The sequence below is a fragment of the Cimex lectularius genome, unplaced genomic scaffold (genome assembly GCF_000648675.2).
Source record: "Cimex lectularius strain Harlan isolate CLEC.00 unplaced genomic scaffold, Clec_2.1 scaffold247, whole genome shotgun sequence".
Classification (NCBI taxonomy): Eukaryota; Metazoa; Arthropoda; class Insecta; order Hemiptera; family Cimicidae; genus Cimex; species Cimex lectularius.
In genome coordinates this window covers 51,562-73,849 of record NW_019393016.1, presented here as the reverse complement: position 1 = coordinate 73,849, position 22,288 = coordinate 51,562, and the positions used below count along the sequence as shown (strand labels likewise).

Here is a 22,288-nt window from a genome sequence, read left to right as displayed (position 1 = left end):
AATTAACGTTTATCTTGCTAAGAAAAGAAGGTTAAGTTCACGATCTTACTGGTCATTTTTCTATTCCAGTTAACACGAATTAACATCTAACAAACATCGTGAATACCCCTAATATATTTACAAAAAACCAGAAGGCTGAGTGCCGGGGGAGCACAAAACCCGCTGCCTAGTATCTTCATCATCATCACCAACAGAAAGTGATACCAGTTTAAATAATAACATAAAAATTAATATAATTAGATCTTACTAAGAGCTTAAATTTATAAAAACGCGTACTTAAATATAAAATTAGCGATTTCACACGACTGCATCCTTTTAAATATTTAGTTCTATATTTCTCAAAATATATTGTGCTTACTTTACATTTATACTGATTTATTTTCGCAATAACAAAAACATTATTCACTTGACAAACTACAATACATTGTTAGATTTAGTTTTAATGGAGAATAATTTGAAAAAGTATAGTCAAGTAGTTCGATCCTTCATCCGTCAAGCGTAATTGGACGATAACCACTCATGTATAACAAGAATTACTTTACTTTTTTACTTTAATTGGACAAATTTCCTTTTCGACATTAGTCAAAGAAAACTATACGTTTCAATCAAATTACCTAAGTCTGCACGATTTTTCACTGATTTAAACAGTACTGCCAGAAAAAGCAAGCTTAATCCTTATGAATAGTGAAATTTCTCCGCGCAGGGTAATGAGCCTGAAATTTGGTCGTGACCGATAATTTTGGTCTGTCAAAATCTTTCCTGCGTTGGTCAGACGCGTTTTTTCATTTCGACATTTTTGGTATGTCTGTCCTACCGGCAATCTGAAATATGGCAAAATGCTGATACGCGTCTGATAGACATAAAACGCAAGGATAGAACAAAATCAACTTTCAAAATAAATTTAATTTTAACAATACCTATAATACCAACGGTTGATTTTGTATTGAAAAATTAATGATAGAATAATTTGAAAGGAAAAAAAAACTCGGTTCTTTTGTCTGGGAGTGATAGGTGTAGTCCTTTGGAATGACTGCTACAAAATGTAGAATCAATTCAGAATTATTGCATACTAAATTCTACCATAAAATTAATGGAAATAATAATAAAAATTTTTAGCCACTCAAACGTCTTGTTTGGCGACAGTTTTGAACATGTAAAAAATTAATTTTTTTTTTTACCTCGTAGCGATCACGATAGCTCAAGTGGTAGAGTAGCGGCGTATCTAGCCGAAGGTCGTGGGTTCGAATCCCGCTCGTGACACTGATTTTTTATCTCAACTAAAATCCTTAATTAATTTAAAAGTAATGATAATAATTTTTTAATTTTTTTAAATTTTTGTTTGATTGCGCATGGCATTTGCCAGCTTGAATTAATTTCTTAGCTCTGTGTTATCTTTTTTATTATGCCTTTTGTCGTGCGTAGTTTAAAAAAATATTAGTTTACTATTATAAAGAATAACAGTATAAACTTTACTATTTTAAAAATAACAGTATCAACAAACAAAATAATAGTATCAGTAGTACTGTTAGTTATATATATATATATATATATATATATATATATATATATATATATTTGTTTTACGAGGGTTCACAACAGCAGAGGTTATATAAACCCTCGGGTGCCGGTGTTTGTGTTGTAAGTATCCAGCGGCCCTGCATTCGAACCCGGTACCTTTACCTTACAGTAATGAGTGCCGTGTCAACGCACCGTTGCGGCCACCGACGACCCCTAGTTTTGAATATGTGAGTCTACTTAATGTATTCAAATAGTACATCCTTTAGTCCTTCTCTAATATTAAAAATAATCCTTTTACAAATCTTATCCTAGGGAACGCTTGCTTTCCGAGAAGATTACAACGGTTCAAAATCATTAAAATCATAATTAATATTCTTCAATCCTTTTAATAAGGAAAAGAGAATTGAACGTTACAAAGTATTTTCAGAGATATATAGAAAATAAATTAATTACACGTGACAACCAGGAAAAAAGCTAACAGTTAATTAAAAGTGTTAAGTTAGACATAACGAGGAACAAACAGTTTTTTAGTGGAATTTCATAGTACAATTGATTTTTCATTTTATTTTTTATGTTAAAACAATTTAGAAATTTCTGTTAGTTGATTTAATGCAACAATTATACGTTTATCATTAAGTTTTTTAAATAAAATTTAATTTAGGCTTGTATGTGACAGCTTTACTTAGGTTCTTAGATTTTTTTTATTTAAGAAACATCTCTTCTTAAGTATATTCAGCTGGCGTCTTAATTATTTTAGTATATCCTAAAATTTGTTTAAATTTATTTTACTTACTGTTTTTTTTGTTGTAATAAGTTGAAAAAATGTTGGCTATATTTACAAGACCAGGAAAAAATCAGGAATTAACTTTGAGCCACATGGAGACGTTTCAAAAATAAAAATAAATAATCGTACATGGCATAGAATTTCCTGGTAATCATAATCTTGGCATAAGAATACTTTCATTTCATAGTTTTATCATCATGCAAGGTCAATTGTATGACCAGGTGGGGACTATTGTGCTTATAAAAACCAAGGGGTCGATAGGAATCTTCACCAGTCAACTCATCAACGACAATGGCTTCCCTCAGAGTTCTCGTAAGTGACCAGTGAAATCTGTCATACCTAATGGTATTTTGCAACCGTTTAAATTTATAATCAAATTTCAGATTTTCATTTTTGCTGCCGTTTTGGCCGTCGTCTATGCCGAAGAAAAGCCGCCAAGAGATAAGAAAAGTGTTGGATACGGTACTATATACACTAAGCCATACCTTTTCGGAAAATTGTTCTTTAACGGCGGTTTTCTTGGTTCAAGGTCTCGGATACGGCGGCTATGAACTGGGCTACGATAGCTACGGTCTTGGACAGGGTGATTATGGTCTCGGCTATAGTGGTTATGGCCTAGGTTACGGAGGCTATGGTCTCGGCTACGGCGGTTATGCCGGATACCATGCATACCCCCACGCCGGATACGCTGGATACGCCGGATACGCCGGATATGCCGTTCACCCCTATGCTGCATTTTATGGGTCATACTACTGAACTATTCTTTGCGTCTTGTCAATTTTAAAACAATAAATAAGTAATTTTAATTTTGTATTTATTTCAATTACTTCTTGAATTTATTTTCTTTTTAACAAAACCATATTTATATGATATTAACGCAAAACGATGTTATAAGAGTGAAATTTGATCAAATATAAAATTGTCTGATGGGTTTCTAGAAGAATTCTGATATATGTACCCCTTTGCTAACTGTAATTAATTTATTTAACCCAATAAATTATATTTCTGGCTTAATCGAGAAGTAAAAACTGTAATAAATTTTTCTTTTCTAAAAACCGCATTTTATTTCTGAAGAACAGCGGAAAATCTCTTTTGATGCTTTCATCTGCTAGGATTGCCCAGTGAAATCAGATAAAACCTGAAAAATTAAAGGTGTAGTGAAAAATTAAAAAACATAAACTTGTTTATTCATTTTCATGAATATTTGATAAAAGAAAAATTAAAATGGAATGTCTCTATGAGCTTCCCGATTGCCGAACGTGTAATTAATTAATTACACTAAATTTATTATGATTGGTGCGATAATTTTTAACATTGAAAGTAGATTTTATATTTGTTAACCACGTAAATCATTAGAAATAGGTTTTATTGATGAATAGAGTAATTTCTTTGAAAGCCCGACGAAGGAATTGTTTTATTATCAAATTCGTTTTAATTTGATCTTCCATATACAAAATATAATATTAAAGCTGATACCAGTCACATCAAGTTCATATGTAAAATCCTGCCAAAAATATGATTTCCTCATTCAAATTTTTAAAACCTAGCAAATAGCCTTCTCAATTTTTTTCCATTTGTAATTGCTCAAATAAAGCATAAAAATTAATTAAGTATAGCCGTGGGCAACTAATAACTCGACTTTTTTAAATAATTTTATTAGAAATCAATTTTGGGAGCATCTGCTTCCAGTCGTCAGTCTAGAGTTTCTAAATTAAACAAAATTACATTCTATTTTTCAAACCAATATTTTTTACTGTTATATAACATATAGTTTATATATATAAATTCGTAATAATTATGAAGTTTATGATGATTAATTGGGGTGAAGAAGATTTTTTATAAACATAGAAAATAACAGTATAAATATTCAACAAGATAACAAAATATTTTAACAATGTATAATAATATTTTAAGATTAAATTAATAAACATGTAAACATATAAAAAGGTGTAATTTAATGCTATAAAAGTAATTAATATACATACATAACACCTCAGGGAGAACCTACCTCTTTATGCTTCTCGATCTTAACAAAATTAATGACCGAGCAATTGTTAACATAATTTAGTGATACTTTTTAGATAATTGACTGCAAAAAGAATGTAGTTTTGAAAAATAGTATGAAATTTTGAATATTTTATAATTACAATAGTGATCAAGGGCGGCGTATGCCGAAATCGATCTCTAATAAAAGTATACACACAGACGAGTCTTTTTAGATGCACACACCCCTACGTAAATGAAATTCCCCCCCCCCCAAAAAAAAGCAAAAAAAGATTAAAACATAAAAAGTATAAATTCTTATATATAAATTACAAAACCTTTGTTTAACACGAGAATCACGACACTGCTATTTCCTTGCAATCAACTATGTAATTTTCATCTGCCTCAATAAAAAACAAATTACTCGTGCTCTTATCAAAATATCTCAGCCATTTGGTTTCGCACATCTACCAGAGAAATGTGTATTAGTATATTATACATTATCATTTAATCTCTTTTTTCTCATTATAATGTATTCAATGCGCTGCAAATAAATTTCTTTTCGTCTTAGTTTTATAGCAATGTGTTTGTGGCACATTTTGTAGGGGAGTAAAAATAATTTGTGAGCTTAATAACATTTCAAGTAAAAAAATAAATCGATTATATTTCGTGGGCCGATTGACCAAATAAATTCTTTCAATTAAATAACCTTTTTGTAAGGTATTGTTTGAAATGAAAAAAGTTAGTGTTAATAATAGTCATTCGGGCCAGGAAATACAATCGATTTAATAAGTAAAACGAAGTATATCATCACTAAAGCTCTCCGTCGCCGAGAATCGAATCCTGATTACACGACATTTGAAAAAAGGCAAAAAGGAGAAAAAATTCTAAACGTAGGTTGTGATGCGAAGTTAGTGTCCGAGTGGATCGAATTCACGATAGGTCAAGTGGTAGAGCAGCGGCGTATTAACCGAAGGTCGTGGGTTCGAATCCGGCTAGTGCCATTTACTTTTTACTCATATGCTTAATACCTTACATAAAGATTAATTAATTAAAAAAATAAATTTGACATACCTATTTTAACAAGACTCGCTTAACGGCCTGTCCTGCTAAACGAGTTTTCCGAAGCAGCTTGTATTCCATTAACAATAATTATCCGGGTTATTAATTCGAGTGTCACAAGTGCAAAACAGGAGTATCCGGACCTGGAGCCAAATTCTCAGAACCCATGGGAAAATACACCAGTATCTTCCAAGCTGAGATTCATGCATTCGAAAGATGTACCCAACTCAACCTAAGTAAAGGGTACAAAAACAAGACTGTAGATATCATGTCAGATAGCCAAGCAGCCATCAAAGCACTAAGCTCAAATATAATTAGTTCAAGGATGGTGCTGAATTGCAAAACCAAACTAAACATATTAGGTACGCAGAACAAAATCAGCCTCTGCTGGGTCCCAGGACACATGGGAGTAAAACGCAACGAGAAAGCGAATACCCTTGCAAGGCAAGGAGCTGCTACAACGCTGACAGGACCTGAATCCTTCTGTGGCATAGGAACCGACTCTATTAACGAGTATCTCAGACAGAAGGACAAAAAGAAAATGAGGGAACTATGGAATTCACTCATTGGACACAGACAATCCAAGAATCTTCTAGCGAATTTTGGAAGAAAAGAAATTACTGAATGTGTCGGGGAAGCAGGAATAAACTGCAAACGCTAATAGAATTCCTAACAAGACACTGCAAGTTAGATGGACACTTAAAGAAGATTGGAATAATCCAAAATGGCACATGCAGATTCTGCTAAGAGGCAGAAGAGACAACACATCTACTAACAAACTGCGGAGGTATTTGTTAGTAGCTCGCAGAAGGAAATGTTTTGGGATGTATAATGGCCATAGAAGAGCTTCAACCACTGAAACCGGGCCTACTAATCAAGTTTCCTGATGGAATAGGACTCATCGATGTGCTTTAGGCAGAGAACGAGGAATACAATAGCTCTTAAATGGCGCAGAATACTATACCCTGAAATTACTTCTACATCTATATCTACAAGTGCAAAACTAATACATAAATTTTAATTATAACTGCTAGATAGAATTTAACTATATATATTTTAAATAAATGATTACTCGTTGAAGTATGATCAGGCCACGTGGACATAGATTTGTTTCTCACAAACTTTATTATTTTTATTTTAAAAAAGTATTTACTGTGGTCATTTTTCCGTTTTAGTCATCCTTGTTTTGTTTTTTATAAAGATTGTATACTTTTATTTATTGTTATACCTTATTTATTTTTTATGAGGGTTTGCTACAGCAGAGGTCACTTCAACCCTCGGGTGCTTGTGGATTTGAAAAAAGTCCATTTGTAAGGTCGGGGTCGCGTGCAGGGCAGCTGGATTCGAACCCAGGACTTTTACCCTTACCCCTAGTGACGAGCACATGTGTGTTAGTCTTTGTTTGATCACTTTTAAAAAGATCTACCCAAAAATAAAAAAAATTAAAACGTATACACTTATCAATTATTGTTCAAGTACCCAATAACATATACAGATCATTTCAATAGTATTCTTATTTCATTCTATTTTTGTGTTTGATCATTACAAGTGAATACGATTAGATAGAGCAGGGCTCCCAAACTATTTAGCCAGCGGACCACTCGTATTCAAGTATTTAAAATTAAATATTTACCTCACATGTAGTTAATGAAAGTTTTATAAACTAGGCAATCCATTCCTAATTAGGTGATGGAGTTGGATATCATTATGAAAACAAACATTAGATTGACATAGTTAACTTTATTTACAAAATCAGGAGCACAAAAATCTCATTGGACAGAACTGAATCAGTATGTAGGTAAAAACCAAGGCAAATTAAAAAATAATAATTGCAACATTTATGATTAATGAATTATGTGAGTGAGGTTGTTTCTTACCTGCACAGTTTGGATATGTTTGGGTTTAATTTTGGCATGCTGGAGACGGATGTCTGGTTCAGCTTATCAAAGCTTCGGTATTTAATTTTCGTGTCTTTGTTGGTAGAAAATCCGGATTCGCATAAATAAGTTGTGGCAAATGGAAGAACACGTTTTTTCAACGAGCGGTTGAATCTTTTGATTGTTTTCCAGACGTAGTCAAAAATGGGGGCAAGTATCAGACTCGAAAGTAGGTTTCAAGATGGTATCTGAAATAATGTCTATAGAACATTCGTATTAACTTGAAGGTTTGGTTGGCTTTGTCGAAATTGAAAACGGTTTGACCAGCCATTCATGGCCTTGCAGCATTGTACTTCGAGCTGCTGGGAAGTTTTGCTCAAAGGACTTCTCCAAACTTCGAATTTGTTCGCATATTATTTCATCAATCAATTTTGCAAACTCCAGTTTGTTTTCTTTTAAATAAACATTTAACATAGGAAAATACTCACTTCTTCCTTCTCAGCAGATTCAATCCAAAACTGATTTTTCTTTTGAAGGCGTTAACTCTGTAATTTGTATCGAAAGTTGTGATACTATTCCTGTGCATAGACTAATCGTATTCATTTTGATAAAAATATGTAATAAATACGACAGTATACATAGCTATTTTTCATCATTGAAAACGTTGGCCAATTTGACATTGCTGTACATCACAAATAAGGATTCAGAACGTAATTCCTACAATCGTGAATGTTCTTTCCAACGAGACAGCTACCTCACTTCTGTATGGTGAATTATGAAAGCTTTCCATATCGACACATAGTATTGCGAAAGTCTTGACATAAATGGCCGCGACATGATATAATTATTAATTTGCACAGCCCCATTTAAAACTTTTATAAATGACGCTGGCACCTGTTTCACAGCTAAAGCATGTCTATGAGACACACAATGACTGCTGCTGCAAAATGAAAACTTTCGTTTTCAGTACTCATTGTTAATAGTTTTTAATTTTATTTATTCTACGTTTAATAATGTAATTATTACATTTTCTCGAAGTTCGTCGAGGACTACAGTTTGGGTAGCCCCGAAATAGATTAAACTTAGCGGATTGATAGGGCTCAATACCGTTCAATTGCATCTGACAAATACCATCACAATACGGGCCTATTCAAAGATGACCCCATTTGTACGTTGCTCAATAAAAAGGAAGAAAATGTCACCTACATCATCTTTGAATGCGAAGAAAATACTCAATAGAGACATGATTTAGAGTACCAAAAATGATCCGGCAAAACGAGTTGTAGTAGCGACAGTCAATGACCTTCCCCTTCTTGCAAGAAAAAACGAGTCAATTGAAAAAAAATTGCGGAACTAGGACAAGTACAATGAGCCAAGGCTGAAGTGCTTAAGGACCCCGTAATCCCCAATCATCATCAACACTACAACTGAATTATTGTTTTTTTTTATGTCAACTGTAGTTTAATTTCAGAACTGAACGAAAAACTAACAATTTCAGTAAACAATTGTTTAAAAAATTATTGTGTCCAATAAACAAAATTATGCAGTTAATACCTTTTATTTTGTTATTGTTCAAAATCCCTTAATTAAATATTCTTTCAGAAAAACACGTAATACTTTCTAATAAATTGTAATAAAATTTATAATAAAAATAAAATAAAAATACTACGAAATTGACAATATCCCTAGTCATTTTCAAGCCGTTTATCTACCCAACACGTGGTATATCCCCCTATTTGTATTAATGTATTTATTTGCGTGAGTGTCGAAGTATGCACGGGTGTGGCTGCGACGGAATATCGAGTACTCACAGGCCCACCAAATTAGTATAGGTACGAATATATATTTGTAGTATGATGTGACGGACGTGTCATTGGCATTTCGTTTGTACTATACTTCCGAAGTGTAGTGGCCTGCCCAGAATGTATGTATTTATTAGCGAGAGTTGTGATGCGTGAAAGGACGTGGCTCAAGGAATATAGAGTATTCTACAGGCCCGTAAAACAATTTAGGATAGTTTAGTGAATGAGTGGAATTTGTACATACCGTTCGAATGTATTTATTAGTGTGAAAGAAAGGAGGCCGCAAGATCAAGATAACCTTCCGACCTCTAATTTAGGTGCAGTGTAGGTTAGTAAATTAGTATGAATGTGAATTATGAAAATATGTATAAATATTATATATATATGTATTTTTATTTATCACGTGTGGGAAGGTAACAACAAATAAGATAACGAATCTCCTATTAGGTGAATCGGAAGGCAACAGTCGTTTTGTTGGGACATAAGAAGACTTAGATAAGAATGTACACATAAGATAGCTAAGAAGAAAAATATGAGAAGGCTATATACATGAGCCGCCGGCGATGACCCTGGTAGTTAGCTGGCAAAAAAAATCATTTTATACTCTTGATTTATGCATAATATATATCACTAACAAAGGCAATAGGAACACCGATTTTAATGAAACATTTTGTGGTAATTCTAGGTTGAAAAATATTAGACACGTATCCAACCGTTTTTTCCAATGAGGTCTAGGATCACATAATTAAAAAATAGAAATAAATTATATAGTTTTTGAAATATTTTTTCTATTTTTGTTGTTCATTCGTCATTTTTTATAAAATAAATGAATAAATTTATTGCCGCAAAATACAAAGTACATAGCTAGTCAACAAAAATGTATAATTTATAAATTGCCTACACGTAATACTGTGGATTAGAAAATTAATAACAATTCAGAAACACCGCCATACTGTAAAAAGCTTTCTTAAACAATAACTCTTTCATTCTGCGCTTAAATGCAGCCATATTATCAAAAATTTTAACATCAGGTGCAATGGTTATAAATTATCGCACATTTATAAAACACATTTCTCACACCATCTTCCTGCATGTTACCAGGTCATCTGCGTATCCTATGGTATGATATCCTAACTCGGTAAGTCAAGTTCACTAAGTTGGTTCAGATGGGAGGTTCGTTCTTAAGAAACTGTTCGCAGTGAAGGATACGAATCTAATCCCTCGAAATTCCCTTTTGTGTGAAACTCTCATTTAGTAGTACTTAATGAAAACTTATCCCACGATTATTTACTTCCGAATGTATTGCTCTGGAAGAAATACGTAGTTCAAAATAAAATAAAACCATAAACGTAAATTTGCAGGTAGACATGACTTGGCAAATTTGGCAAGCCCATTTTTAGATCACTAACTAACTACATACTGGTTTACAACATGAAAGCTTACGTTAGCCTTCCTACAATCATATTGTTATTTTACAATCATTCCTGCCATGGTTACTTTTGCCATTACAAAATTAGCTTATAACAGGTTAAAGAACTGAAAATTAGAATCAAAAGTTGATTATTGAGCAAAGCGGTTCAATTAAGCAGAAATAATCTCCAGTGACAGCAGTTTAACATTACTCAGTTTATATATAAATGTACGCTAATAAGTCAAAGTTTAACTCTTGATTTCAAAAGGTCCAAGTCCGAAATGGCTTTCATATTCATTCATATTGTGAATTTGTCTTTATTGCAAACTGCCGACATACCTATACAATTTCCGAATAACAGGAACTAAATGATTCATCTTAAAAAAAAACAAATGTGTAATTTATGCAAAGAGAGTTGATTTTGGCATTTATAGCTCGTATCTGGTTTGATGAGGACTAGTCGAACCTTGAGATTATTTTCCGACCATGTATATTTCCTACTTTATGTGTTACTCCTTCCTTTTTTTATCGCCTCGTGTCAAGAAAATATGCCTACTTTTATTTTACAGGAAATCTCACGCCAGGTTTTGTCCATAGTTAAATTTCCCAGTAAGATTAGGACAGACATAGGGCAATTTTAGTCTAAAGCTCTATTGTTAATTGTTTTAAATAGTTAATTTCTTTCTATTCTAGTTACTATTGTCATTAATAGTTTATTTATAAATATAAGGAAAAGGGTTTATTGTGCTTTGTTGGTAACATTGGCATAACCATATCTTATCTCTTGGAGTGCTAGTTGTTTAATCTAAGTCCACACGTATGATAAAAAAATTCTTTTGATGGTATTCGATTTTATTTAAGTTAAAGATTGTCTTGTATTTTATCAATATGCATACATTTTATATATAACGGCAATAATTGTTTGTAGTAGAGTTCTGATGAAGGTATTATGTAGGCCGAAAGCATTACTACAATTTTTTTTTCTTTGATGATTTCCTCTCCTATACTCGTACAATATATGCGACATCCGAAGGCCGATAAAAAACATATAAAAAACTTTACTTACAGTAGTGAAACTTATTGCCTCAAACATATTGAATTTACGAGTTGATAGTGGAACGAGATCAAAACCTGTCCATTCTGTTCGGAATTGTCTAAAAACTAAACATATATTATACTCAGTCTTCGTATAATTTATATGGTACAAGATCTAACATCTCTGTTTAAATATTATTCGTTTAGTTAGACTTCTGCCAAATATTTGACACAGATGAGATACCAACCCAGTGGCCTTTGTTGTGTACAAGATCAGATAGATAATCTATTCTTTATTGCTTGGATAGGCCGTAATATTTGGAATCACTAAAAAGAGAATTAAGTTTATATATTACAGTAAAATCTTGTCCTGGCCATAACTAAAATACAAAACCAGTCTAACCACAACACAAAGCTCACACACCCCCTCTATCGACCAACGGTTTCATATTTCTGACTAGACAAAAAGCAGATGATCCTCGAAATATTGTCGTAAATTTTGTTGACCCTGACATAACCAGCAAGGTCGATTCGTCAATTCTAACAGGCATTAGGATATATAAGCACGAGCTGAATCTTAACATTCACGACAGTTGTCATTTGGCCAGCCATGTCTTACAAAGCTCTTGTAAGTTTTCATTATTTCAAATTTTTCTAGTCTATAAAATGTAACATTTTAATCTTTTGTATATAGATCCTTGCTTTTGTCGCCATCTTCGCTTTCGCCCTGGCTGAAGAAGCAGTAAGGGAAAAGAGAGGTCTTCTTGGATTCGGTGGATTCGGTGGATACCGTGGATTTGGTGGATACGGTCTTGGATATACCAGGAGCTTCGGTCTCGGATACCACGGCTTAGGTTACGGAGGATATGGGTACGGTGGATTTGGCAGGGTTGGTCATGTGTTCCCCGGCTATGGATTAGGATACGGCTTCCTCCACTAAGTCTAAACACGACAGAAAATTTCACCATGTAAATAAAATTAAAATAAAACATTTGTGGTAAAATTCAGCATTTTATTACTATCGATTCGAAAATTGTTATGGTCATTTTTGTTAAATACGAATCTAGGGGTAATAAATTTTTGTCCACTAGGAAAGCAAAATTGATTTTTAAAAATTCTTTAAACGCTGTGGGAATTTAAGGAATGCGCTTTTAACAGGCAAGTGATTTTTCTTGTTTATTAAGTATATTTCTTACTGTTTGAAAAAAATACTGTATACTTATATACATTAATGATGCTTTACAGTAACGATTACATTTAATAACAAATATACTTATTATTACATACTCGTTAGCCGTTCATTAAAGTAAATATGAAATGGCATATCATTGTTTTTATACGAAATATCTTAAATTTTAATCATTTGTGTTCAACGTTGGTAAAATTGAGCTAAGGAATCAATTCAATAAAAGGAATAGGCTTCTTGTTCCGTTTAAGAATGGACCGTGTGAGGCTGACACACATTTACTTTTGGGCCAAAACTTACTTTGGGTATGTGTGCCCGTCATGTTGAGAAAGGGTGCTTGATCTGCCCCATTAAAATGAATGGTACATATGGAAAGCATGTCGCCTTAAGCAGCCTCTGCATGCATTTGGATGACAGAGCCAAGAAAGCGTATAGTGTGAGGATGCTGAGTCTACGCCTACCTACTCCCTCGAGATGCGTTAAGGGAGTTGCTGGTTTGAGAGCTGGCTGTAGTAGAGGCACACGCGGGTTACCAGAACCTGTCTAAATTTATATTTTGAATATATATACGTACGGGGGAGGGTGCATAACAATCTGTACTGCGGGGCACCGTATTTTCGTTCCAAGTTCAAGCCCAGCTTCATGGGTAAGGACTCGCAGTGGATAAGTGGTGAGACCCTGGCGGGTACCTAAGAAAATGCTGTGTTCCATTCGTGGCCGTGGACCGTAGCACTTGCGCATGACCTCCGAATTACCTCCCGATCTCGCGGGAATCAGAAGTATCGAATTGCCGAGAGCATATAGCTGCGAGGAGCTATGACTAGGTGCCGGCGTCCATCAAATACGTGAGGAATGGTGGACGGGGTCGGGTGCTTGTCAGTGGTGGCTGTCAGAGCTGCCTTTACACAGGACCGTAGGCATGGTCTCTTCTAGGGGGTTAGAGATTCCACTAAAATCGAAACCCCGGCAGGAGCGCATCAGGAAGTTACGACGCTGGCGGAGCCCCTACAGCCAGGGAGATAGAGTTGTCTTCTTTATCTAGGGAGGCGTGAGAGACTTGGAGGGTATCCCTTTACGCGGGCACATGATTGAGTGCACGATATTAACTCACCCCCTCGGAAGGGTCAAACGGGAGAAGTCAGCATGCCCATACGATTAACCTGCGGATTTGCGTGCTTCTACACCGAACCTCACGGAATAAACAGATTTTCCGGGCGCGGAGGTGAGTCGCTCTTAAGAATTTAAACAAATGATAAGGCCTATGTGCCAGGTGCGCACGCTAAAGAACTTGAAAAATGACATTGCGACCCCAGTGGGAAACATAGATATCTTAACTGAGTTAATAGTACGTAAACAGGAAAAGGTAGGTAATTAGATAATAGTCAATCTATGTGTACACAAACACACACACACACACACACACACACACACACACACATATATATATATATATANATATATATATATTTCTTTTGTCTCTGTTACAAGCCAAAAATAATGTTGAGGCTGTTTGGATAGTGGGATTTAGTATAAAGGTTTGACAATTTGTGTGAAAGCTTGCAATTGGGAGGATTCGATGCACTATGTGTTGGATGAGTATGAATTGCATACACAGTTGAGTTTTGACGATAAAAATATATTTAAGCCCCAAAAGCCTTCGTAGTTGTGAATGGCTTCGGTTATGTTGTTTTCTCTTAAACCTTGTATAGGGATTCGACGTCGGTCATCCGTCTAGGCATAGGCCAAAGTATCAGCCTTGATTGGAGGTCGGCAGTCCATTGTTTTTTATGTAAAGCGGAGCGAAAAAGTTTATTCAATTTTAATGTACATTGAGGACATATTGTTATTATTTATACCTGTTTGAAAGAGATTTTTGAAAATATCTCAAAATCGTGTTGAATCTTCTTATTGGAAATGATTTCTACGAATTTAGTTTCAAGAAAATATTAACTTTGTTTTTAATTGATTTTGTTCTAAAGTTGCTGGTTCTTAGAGGTCTTGTAGATTACGATTTTGTTGTTGTTAAGAACGGCTTCAACCGGATGCCTTTTTTTGTTACGATATTAATAATATAATTTATATAACCAAAAATATATTCCGAATCATCCCTGAAATATTGTAAGGGTTTTCTATGCTGAAGAGGAATCAGGGTTACTTCGAAATAAATACATTTAAAAAAAGAGAATCAGTGTAACTGTTCTTGTCTATAGAAAAGTAACCTATAACAACTCAAAAGTTTATTGTCATACATTTCTACCATATCTATATTTCTAGCATAAAACAAAGGTATAAGGCAAGCATAATAACCCAAAAAACTTATGAATTTTGTCCAAAAGTTTTTAAGTAATTTTTATTATATCGTTGGCAGAACCAAATTTAAAAAACTTATAGCTAAAAAACATTAAACATAATAAGGTCAAAGAAGAAGGACCATTAGAAGAGCGATAATTACTCTGTTTTATTTATTTTATTTATTTCAACAAAATAATTTAGTACGATGATGCTTTCTTTTGACACACATCATTTGAAGAATCAATATTCCTTGCATAAAATAAAGTTATAAGACAAGCCAAAAAAGTTTATGAATTTTGTCCAAAAGTTTTTACTTAACTTTTATTCTATCGTTGGCGGGACTAAATTTGCAAAACATTATATAATTTAAAATTTTTAAACGTGATGGGGCCAAAGAGGATCGTCCAATAGAAGAGCGATAATTACTCTGTATTTACGATATGTTTCAACCACATAATTTAGGAGGATGATGCTTTCTTTTAAATACACCTGGTATCTGAAGGATCAATATTACTAGTCTAAAATAAAGTTATAAGACAAGCTATATAACTTATATGACTATATATATAACTTAAAAATTGTAAACATAGTCGGGCCAAAGAGGGTTGTTCAATAGAAGAGCGATAATTACTTTATATTTACGATATGTTTCAACCACATAATTTAGGAGGATGAAGCATTCTTTTAAATACAACTGGTATCTTAAGACAGGTTGGTGAAGTTATCGAACGTAGGAACTACAAATCCTCGTCTATAATACCTTTTGTTTGAAGTTTTTTACCATTACATAGAAATTGGTTTTTATATAACATGGATGAAACCTGCAGATATAATTTTGCACAAAGGGTAATGTATTAAATAGACAAGTTGTTGTAATTACTGAAAAAACGCTTAAAACTACAAACTCAAATGCTATGTCATTTAGGGAAATTGGTGTTGTACAATAAACAAGGTTCATTTTAAACAATAAAAAAGTACACTACACGATCAAACATTCCTAAGGACATATTAAATAATTTAAATGTTCTTGGAGTTTCTCTGAGTGGCGTTTTGGACCTTCACACGTCTTCTGGCAAAAAGTCGCCAGACCGCATGTCTCTTATCTTCTTATAGATATTTTGAATCGACCCACTTTTAACATCACCAGATATCTTTAGGAGGGGGAAGAGTGTCAATCCTACAGTGGGAGTCTATATTAAGATTATGATGTGGTTCGGCGAGATTAAAGAAGTCCTTTTTTTAAAGGATTTTGTTCATCATAATCAAGCCTTGAATTCCAATACGGCTGTTAAAGGTTAAATCGACTTTAGAGAAAATATCGGAAAAAGGTGTATTTGACAAGCAAGTAAAACGAAAAATATTAACTGAAATATACCATATGAAATAAAATAAATTCACACCCCACCTTCAGATTTTCACGTATTTGTGAGTTATAACATAAAACTGGAATATTCTTTGGATATCTTCCAAAACTAGATTGAGACCATCCTTGATTTTACAGGCTAATATATTATTGTACAAATCAAATGTCAATAAAACCAACAAGAGGTACGCGTACGATTACGAAATGTTTCATAATATTTTAAAATTTTCTGTTTGCATAACCCTACAATACTGCAAAAAGTGTTATAAACATGAAGAATAAAATGCTTTAAAACCAGCAAAATAAAAGCCTCTCGCTCGGCCTCTTTCTATCTCTTTCCCTATTTGTATCTATCCATCTATCTATTTATCTCGCTCACCCACTCTGTTTTTCTGTTTTTTTTTCAATCGTTCTCAGACGATCTTTTCTCTTCTTTTCTCTCATTCACACCCTTTTACTATCTGTCTACCCTTTATTCTCAATAGATTTTGTTCTCTCTAGCTCGCAACTTCATTCCTTTCCTCTAACTATATTTTTCTCAGTTCGTCAGCGTTTAATTTTTTTTATACAATATGATATCTAATAAGAAGCAGGTTCATCGTTTGGTATTTAATTTTACTTTGCTGTAAAACTTGTTTGTAAATTTTATTAAAATAGTTTGATAGCACCTATTTTTATCAAATATTATTAGTACTATTGCATTTTATTTTACTTTTTTTCCTTTGGAAGTAATGCCAGATTTGTATATTTTACGTTATAAATAAATTACGCATTTTTTTCCCAAAAAAAAAGAGGTTTATCTAATAGACATAAAATACTCATATACTAATTATGTTCTTTGACCATTTCTAATTTTAAATAATTGAGATGTGGAGTCTGGAGAAGGAATCTCTTTGTAGAGGAAATGAGTACCGAAGAAAAAAATGAAAACTGATCTGTATCACATTCTAGGCCACATAAGTGGTCGGTCACACTAACAACATACGACATTTAGCTTTAAGCAACGTCCGAAACCAGTTCAACTCACAATTTAGACTCGCCTATTCTTAAAATTTAGTATGTCTTACTTAAAAAGAAAAACTTAAAATTACACCTTACGTATACATTTATAATCATAAATTTGCTTAAAATTAACCTTTATTCTCCCTTAAATGCAATTGTCAATCACTTTCGCCGAACAAACAAGATTTAATTTTAAAACACATATTGGAAAAACATCTGAAAACTGTAACATTGAAAAGGAGGGCTTTGGCCAGCTAGAATGGAAATATTCAATTTCTTCGTCAAGCTTTCGAAATATACCCCTTTGTCAGGACTTTCAAACTACTATTAATAAATAATTACCAAATATAGGCATCTAATTAAATATTAATACTTTATGTTTCAAGCAAAACGGAATTAACAATTGAGTTTGCATTGCACGAGACAGCAACCTGTCCATTCTAAATCAGAATTGTAACCTCCAAAATTATAATTAGATTAGTTATAATATCTATATAATATAGAATGAAGAGGTGTTCCAAATCTTTTATGTTTTCACTACGAAACTTGTATTTTTTTATTTATAAATTAAAACAAAATACAAAATAAATTTTCTTTATCGTGCCAACGTTTCGATTTTTATTGAGATCATCTTCAGAGCCTGGGATTTACAAACATTGTTTAAATTTATCAAATACATGTAGGATGTGGAAAAAGTTAATTTATACAAGGCAAAAATATTTTTTTATATTCAGTCAAAGTATTTCTACTCACGTTGGTACGATAAAGAAAATGTTTTTCTGAAACCTACATCACACCAGACCGCATCTCACGATTTTCGAATAACCATCGACTAATGATCACTAATCACCATACATTTATACAAAAGAAAATTAAATTTAAATTTTGTCATGAGTTTTTCTTTAAAATGGCACATCCCCACGTTTAATTTTAAGTTTCGACCTGTATTTTATAACGTCCAATCCTCCGACTCTTATTCCTGTTATTGCGCCATTTCCTTACAAAGTTTCACATTTTCGTGCCCCGATTTTAAAGGGCTGTTTTTTCTGATGCGATCCACTTTCATCCGGTCCGTTCAGGAAGCGTAAAAAGTGGTAGGTCGTCCAGCCTTTTTTATATTTTAAATGTTAAATCTGCACATGCTTTTTAAAACATAAAACGGTCTTTTTTCTGGCAGGGTTAAATGCTCCTCGTAAGTTCTCATTAGCGATTTATTTTAGCCCACGCCATCAACATTACGCCTTCACTTTAGGATTAATCCTTCTTACGTTATTGTTCCAATTGAATTAATTTATGTTAAAGGAATTTACATTTTTCAATAATGTTTAATGTATTTTGCCTAGTACAAATTGTTGATATTCGGGAAGAAGTCTATAAGTCTATTCAATTCATGTTAGTCTAAACTTCATAATTCACGTAACATTTGAACTTAACCTAAACCTAGGCACAATATATTTAAAAACCTTTCCCAAGTTATCCAGAAAAATATAGTATATTGATACAAATCCTCAAAGCGTTTGAAAATTGCTACAAGAATTTTAATTAGGTAAGTAGTTGCGGATATGTGCGCTGCTCATTCAAGAGGGAAAAAATTAATATTCATTAGCTTAAATATAATTATGATAATTAGTATTGTATTATGCTAATAAGAATACAATCCAGGAATTATGAAAAAAATAATGAGGGTACTCACGATAAAAACATTACAAATGCAAATATTTGTTAGTGGATATAAATTATGTCCAATGACTCAAACCTAATCTGTCAATAATTTTATGTAATTAACGCGTGGACAACACATGCTTTTAAAGGGCAAGATCATGAGCAAGCTAAATTCTTCAATTTACATCACAAATATTGTAATTTAAAAAATAATGCAATTCTTACATTCGTACACCTTTGATTTTATAACTGTCTGTGTATCTTTAAATTTGTACCGATTTTGATGGACAAAAGTCATACTTTATAAAGAATTAACCATTGAAGTTTGGGATCAGGGATGTAGTGCAAAAATGACAATTATTCCACTAGAGAACAAAATAAAATAAATGTATATAAAACAGAAAGTACAAATAAAATGAATAGCGATAGTTAAATATGTAGGTAAATAAATAAATGGATAAATAATTACATAAATGAATAGAAAGCATAAGACAATAGATAGGCTGTAATCAGTCCTTGGCAATATTGAAACTGAGCCCGTATTCAATAAAACTTGAGAGAGCGTAGAAAAAAAATTAAATATGTCAATCTGTAGACATATTTAAGATGGGTTTGCCCTGATGATGACCCTATAATAGGTCGAAAGCTTGGCAGTAACAACTAAATTCGCTTTCTTCTTAAGACCATACCTTGATACAAAGTTTTCGTGTGTGAAGAAGTATTCGGTATTTCTAATGCAGATAATCTGCCCCGCAGACCATCCAAGATAAATTAGTTGTAACATAATTATAGAGTTATTGTGGGCGAGGCTTAATAATATCGTATCAAATACCACTGTCGCAATTCTGTGCATATGAACAAACAGTTTTGTAGGCGAGTAATTATTAGGACGAAAGAGAGTGGTCTTCTGTAAAATATTGAGTACCCTGAATACCACCAAATTTACATGAGGTTGATTGTCCAAATAATGCTCCATTTTTCAATTGTTGGTATGCAGTTTTGTAACAGAAAGAAAGCTTGTGTAGAAGAAGGGTGACTTGTTAATATGGCAGTGTCACCTGAGGAAAAAACAGTTTCTTCGCACTATCAGCTGCAAATTTGAAAAATCAATGAAGTGTTTTACACAAACTTAACATCACAAAAAAGGTCATTTAGTTCGCAGTCAACAAACCACAGCCTTAAATTTAAGTCCTAATTTTCCATGTGTTCTTGTACTTCGAAAGTACTTGATTTATATTTTTTTAACTCATCCTCACTAAGAGAAATAAGTGTAAAACATCTTGGTTGTTAATAATTTTAATATACTTTTTCAAAGAGTAAGTATAATTTACATTTATGTTATGTTTATGATGTTCTCAATACTTTGACGATGATGTGATATGTTCTGAATATTTTATAGTGTACTTTAAACGAGGTTCATCGGTATTTTTATCAAATCAATCACAATTTTGGAATGTAAAATTGTTTATTTTTTTAATGTATTTATATTACAATTTGAGCATAGTTTTGTGAATCTATTTATACAGAAGGTGTATTTTGCTTCATTTTTTTGTGGATGATTGTTATAAGACAGATTGTACAATAGGTTTAGTGATGGAGGTATCCATAACCTCCAAGTCCGTGGTATCCAAGTCCAGAGTATCCAAGTCCATTGTATCCAAGTCCTGAGTATCCGAGTCCGGAGTATCCAAGTCCCGAGTAGCCAAGTCCAGAGTATCCGACTCCGTGGTATCCAAGACCGCCGTATCCAAGTCCACCGTATCCGAGTCCATATCCAAGGCCTAATTGAAAACAAAAATATTAAAGTTTGCCTAAAGTTGTTTGTAAAAGAATTGTTTATGTACCTGAGTAGGCGACTCCTCTCTTCTCCCTTGCCTCCTCAACGGCAAAGGCGACGGCGAAAAGAGCAGCGAAAACGCAGATCTAAAAATTAAAAAATAACAAATTTAGAGATGTATTTAATGTAAAACTAAAAATTTAAGTTAAATTGGCTTACGAGGGTCTTGAAGGAAGCCATGGCAACTTGGGTAGATGCTACAGTAAAGAACAAGGCACCCCGGGTACATATATATAGCAGGGGATCCTACCCCACTCAGAAAAATGAGAGTGTCCTTGTAAATCCCGTTTCTACAACTCGACGAATGTTTCCCGCACCCGTTCCACACCATTCAAGGGATTGTCATTAAAGGTGAAAACAAAAAATAAGATGAATGGATTTTTTTATTGGAGAAAAATAACTTAATGTACAAAGGTTTCAGCAAAAGTAAGCACAAAGAAATAGAAAAAAAACCATAAACAATAAGGTTTTGTCATACATTAATAAAAANTTTCTTGGCTTTAGCAGCATTTGAATTGTTTTCTCCACTTTTTAACCAATATTTTCAATAACGTCCATCAAATTAAATTATACAATAACATTGTAAGATAGCTAAAATTTACTGCACTTTTTTTCTTATATCTAATATTATAAAAGTTTTCTAATTATGGTTAGCGTCCGTTTTTCCAACCAAAAGGTGCATTTTGTATTTTTTTTTATCAAACTATATATAATCTTTGTTGGCTTTAGCAGTGGTTCAACTAAATTTTTGAAAGTTACCAGTCAAGTGTTCTGGCGTATCTTGTCTTGATCATCTTACATCTCACTATCTCATTTAAAAATTTTTGTATTTTACATATATTTTGTTTTAAAAACCACCTTTCCAACTAAATAATCGTCTATCGACTCCCTACCGCAAGAAGACTGGATTTGTTTAATGGCGTAATTGGATATTGAAAAAACTGAAGCTCGTTGGGAAAACAGCTTATCATAAAAATTTGTATTGTCTCAACTTTCGGTAATACGACGCCTGTACCAAATTGGTTGTTGTGCGAGGAACGTCTCTAACTTCACGAGAGGTACTTGCAAGCCATGATCGAAGAATATGTAGTGCCATTTGCCCACATCTGTGAGAGATTCTTGCTAATGCAGGGCAATGCCAGGCGACTTAGAGCACGTACTGCGGATTACCTGAATGAGGTAATTGACATCTTGATGTGGCCAACTCTATGTTCAGATTTGAGCCCGATCGAATACATTTGGGACCAACTTAAGTGGCGAGTACGACAGCAAAATCCAAGTCCTAACACCCTAGAATGTTGGAAAAAAGAACGTCTGATGAATGGGAACGTAATCTTCAGGATTTATAAGTAATGCTTTCCTAGGAATGCAAAAGCATTTAACAACTTGATTTGCGCCAGAGGTGGAAATTCTCGGTATAGAAGGGGACAAAAAAGTTTTTACATTTTGATTTGTTTTTGAATTTTGTGATTTT

At 33.2% G+C, this 22,288-nt stretch overlaps 3 protein-coding genes across 3 annotated transcripts; 2 read left to right on the top strand and 1 right to left on the bottom strand.

Moving 5' to 3' along the window:
* The first annotated feature begins 2,526 nt into the window (after positions 1-2,526).
* On the top strand, positions 2,527-3,125 carry LOC106668969 (shematrin-like protein 2). The gene is made up of 3 exons (XM_014398192.2): positions 2,527-2,614; positions 2,686-2,764; positions 2,832-3,125. The coding sequence occupies exons 1-3, from the start codon at positions 2,594-2,596 to the stop codon at positions 3,056-3,058; spliced, it is 327 nt and encodes a 108-aa protein (XP_014253678.1). The 5' UTR covers positions 2,527-2,593; the 3' UTR covers positions 3,059-3,125.
* An 8,864-nt stretch (positions 3,126-11,989) lies between these two features.
* On the top strand, positions 11,990-12,475 carry LOC106668980 (cuticle protein 6.4-like). The gene is made up of 2 exons (XM_014398206.2): positions 11,990-12,100; positions 12,167-12,475. Exons 1-2 carry the CDS (start codon positions 12,083-12,085, stop codon positions 12,410-12,412), a joined length of 264 nt encoding a protein of 87 aa, XP_014253692.1. The 5' UTR covers positions 11,990-12,082; the 3' UTR covers positions 12,413-12,475.
* Positions 12,476-20,423: 7,948 nt separating this feature from the next.
* On the bottom strand, positions 20,424-21,082 carry LOC106668965 (lamprin 0.9-like). Its single transcript, XM_014398189.2, has 3 exons — positions 20,974-21,082; positions 20,822-20,900; positions 20,424-20,758 (listed from the first exon to the last, which is right to left on the bottom strand). The coding sequence occupies exons 1-3, from the start codon at positions 20,992-20,994 to the stop codon at positions 20,565-20,567; spliced, it is 294 nt and encodes a 97-aa protein (XP_014253675.1). The 5' UTR covers positions 20,995-21,082; the 3' UTR covers positions 20,424-20,564.
* Positions 21,083-22,288: the final 1,206 nt, after the last annotated feature.

Excerpts from the sequence above, each read along its gene's own strand:
- LOC106668969 (XM_014398192.2), top strand. The coding sequence starts at position 2,594 with ATGGCTTCCCTCAGAGTTCTC. Across the intron at positions 2,615-2,685 it reads TGGCTTCCCTCAGAGTTCTC|ATTTTCATTTTTGCTGCCGT; the intron begins GTAAGTGACCAG and ends ATCAAATTTCAG. Across the intron at positions 2,765-2,831 it reads TAAGAAAAGTGTTGGATACG|GTCTCGGATACGGCGGCTAT; the intron begins GTACTATATACA and ends TCTTGGTTCAAG.
- LOC106668965 (XM_014398189.2), bottom strand. The coding sequence starts at position 20,994 with ATGGCTTCCTTCAAGACCCTC. Across the intron at positions 20,901-20,973 it reads TGGCTTCCTTCAAGACCCTC|ATCTGCGTTTTCGCTGCTCT; the intron begins GTAAGCCAATTT and ends TTTAATTTTTAG. Across the intron at positions 20,759-20,821 it reads GAGAGGAGTCGCCTACTCAG|GCCTTGGATATGGACTCGGA; the intron begins GTACATAAACAA and ends GTTTTCAATTAG.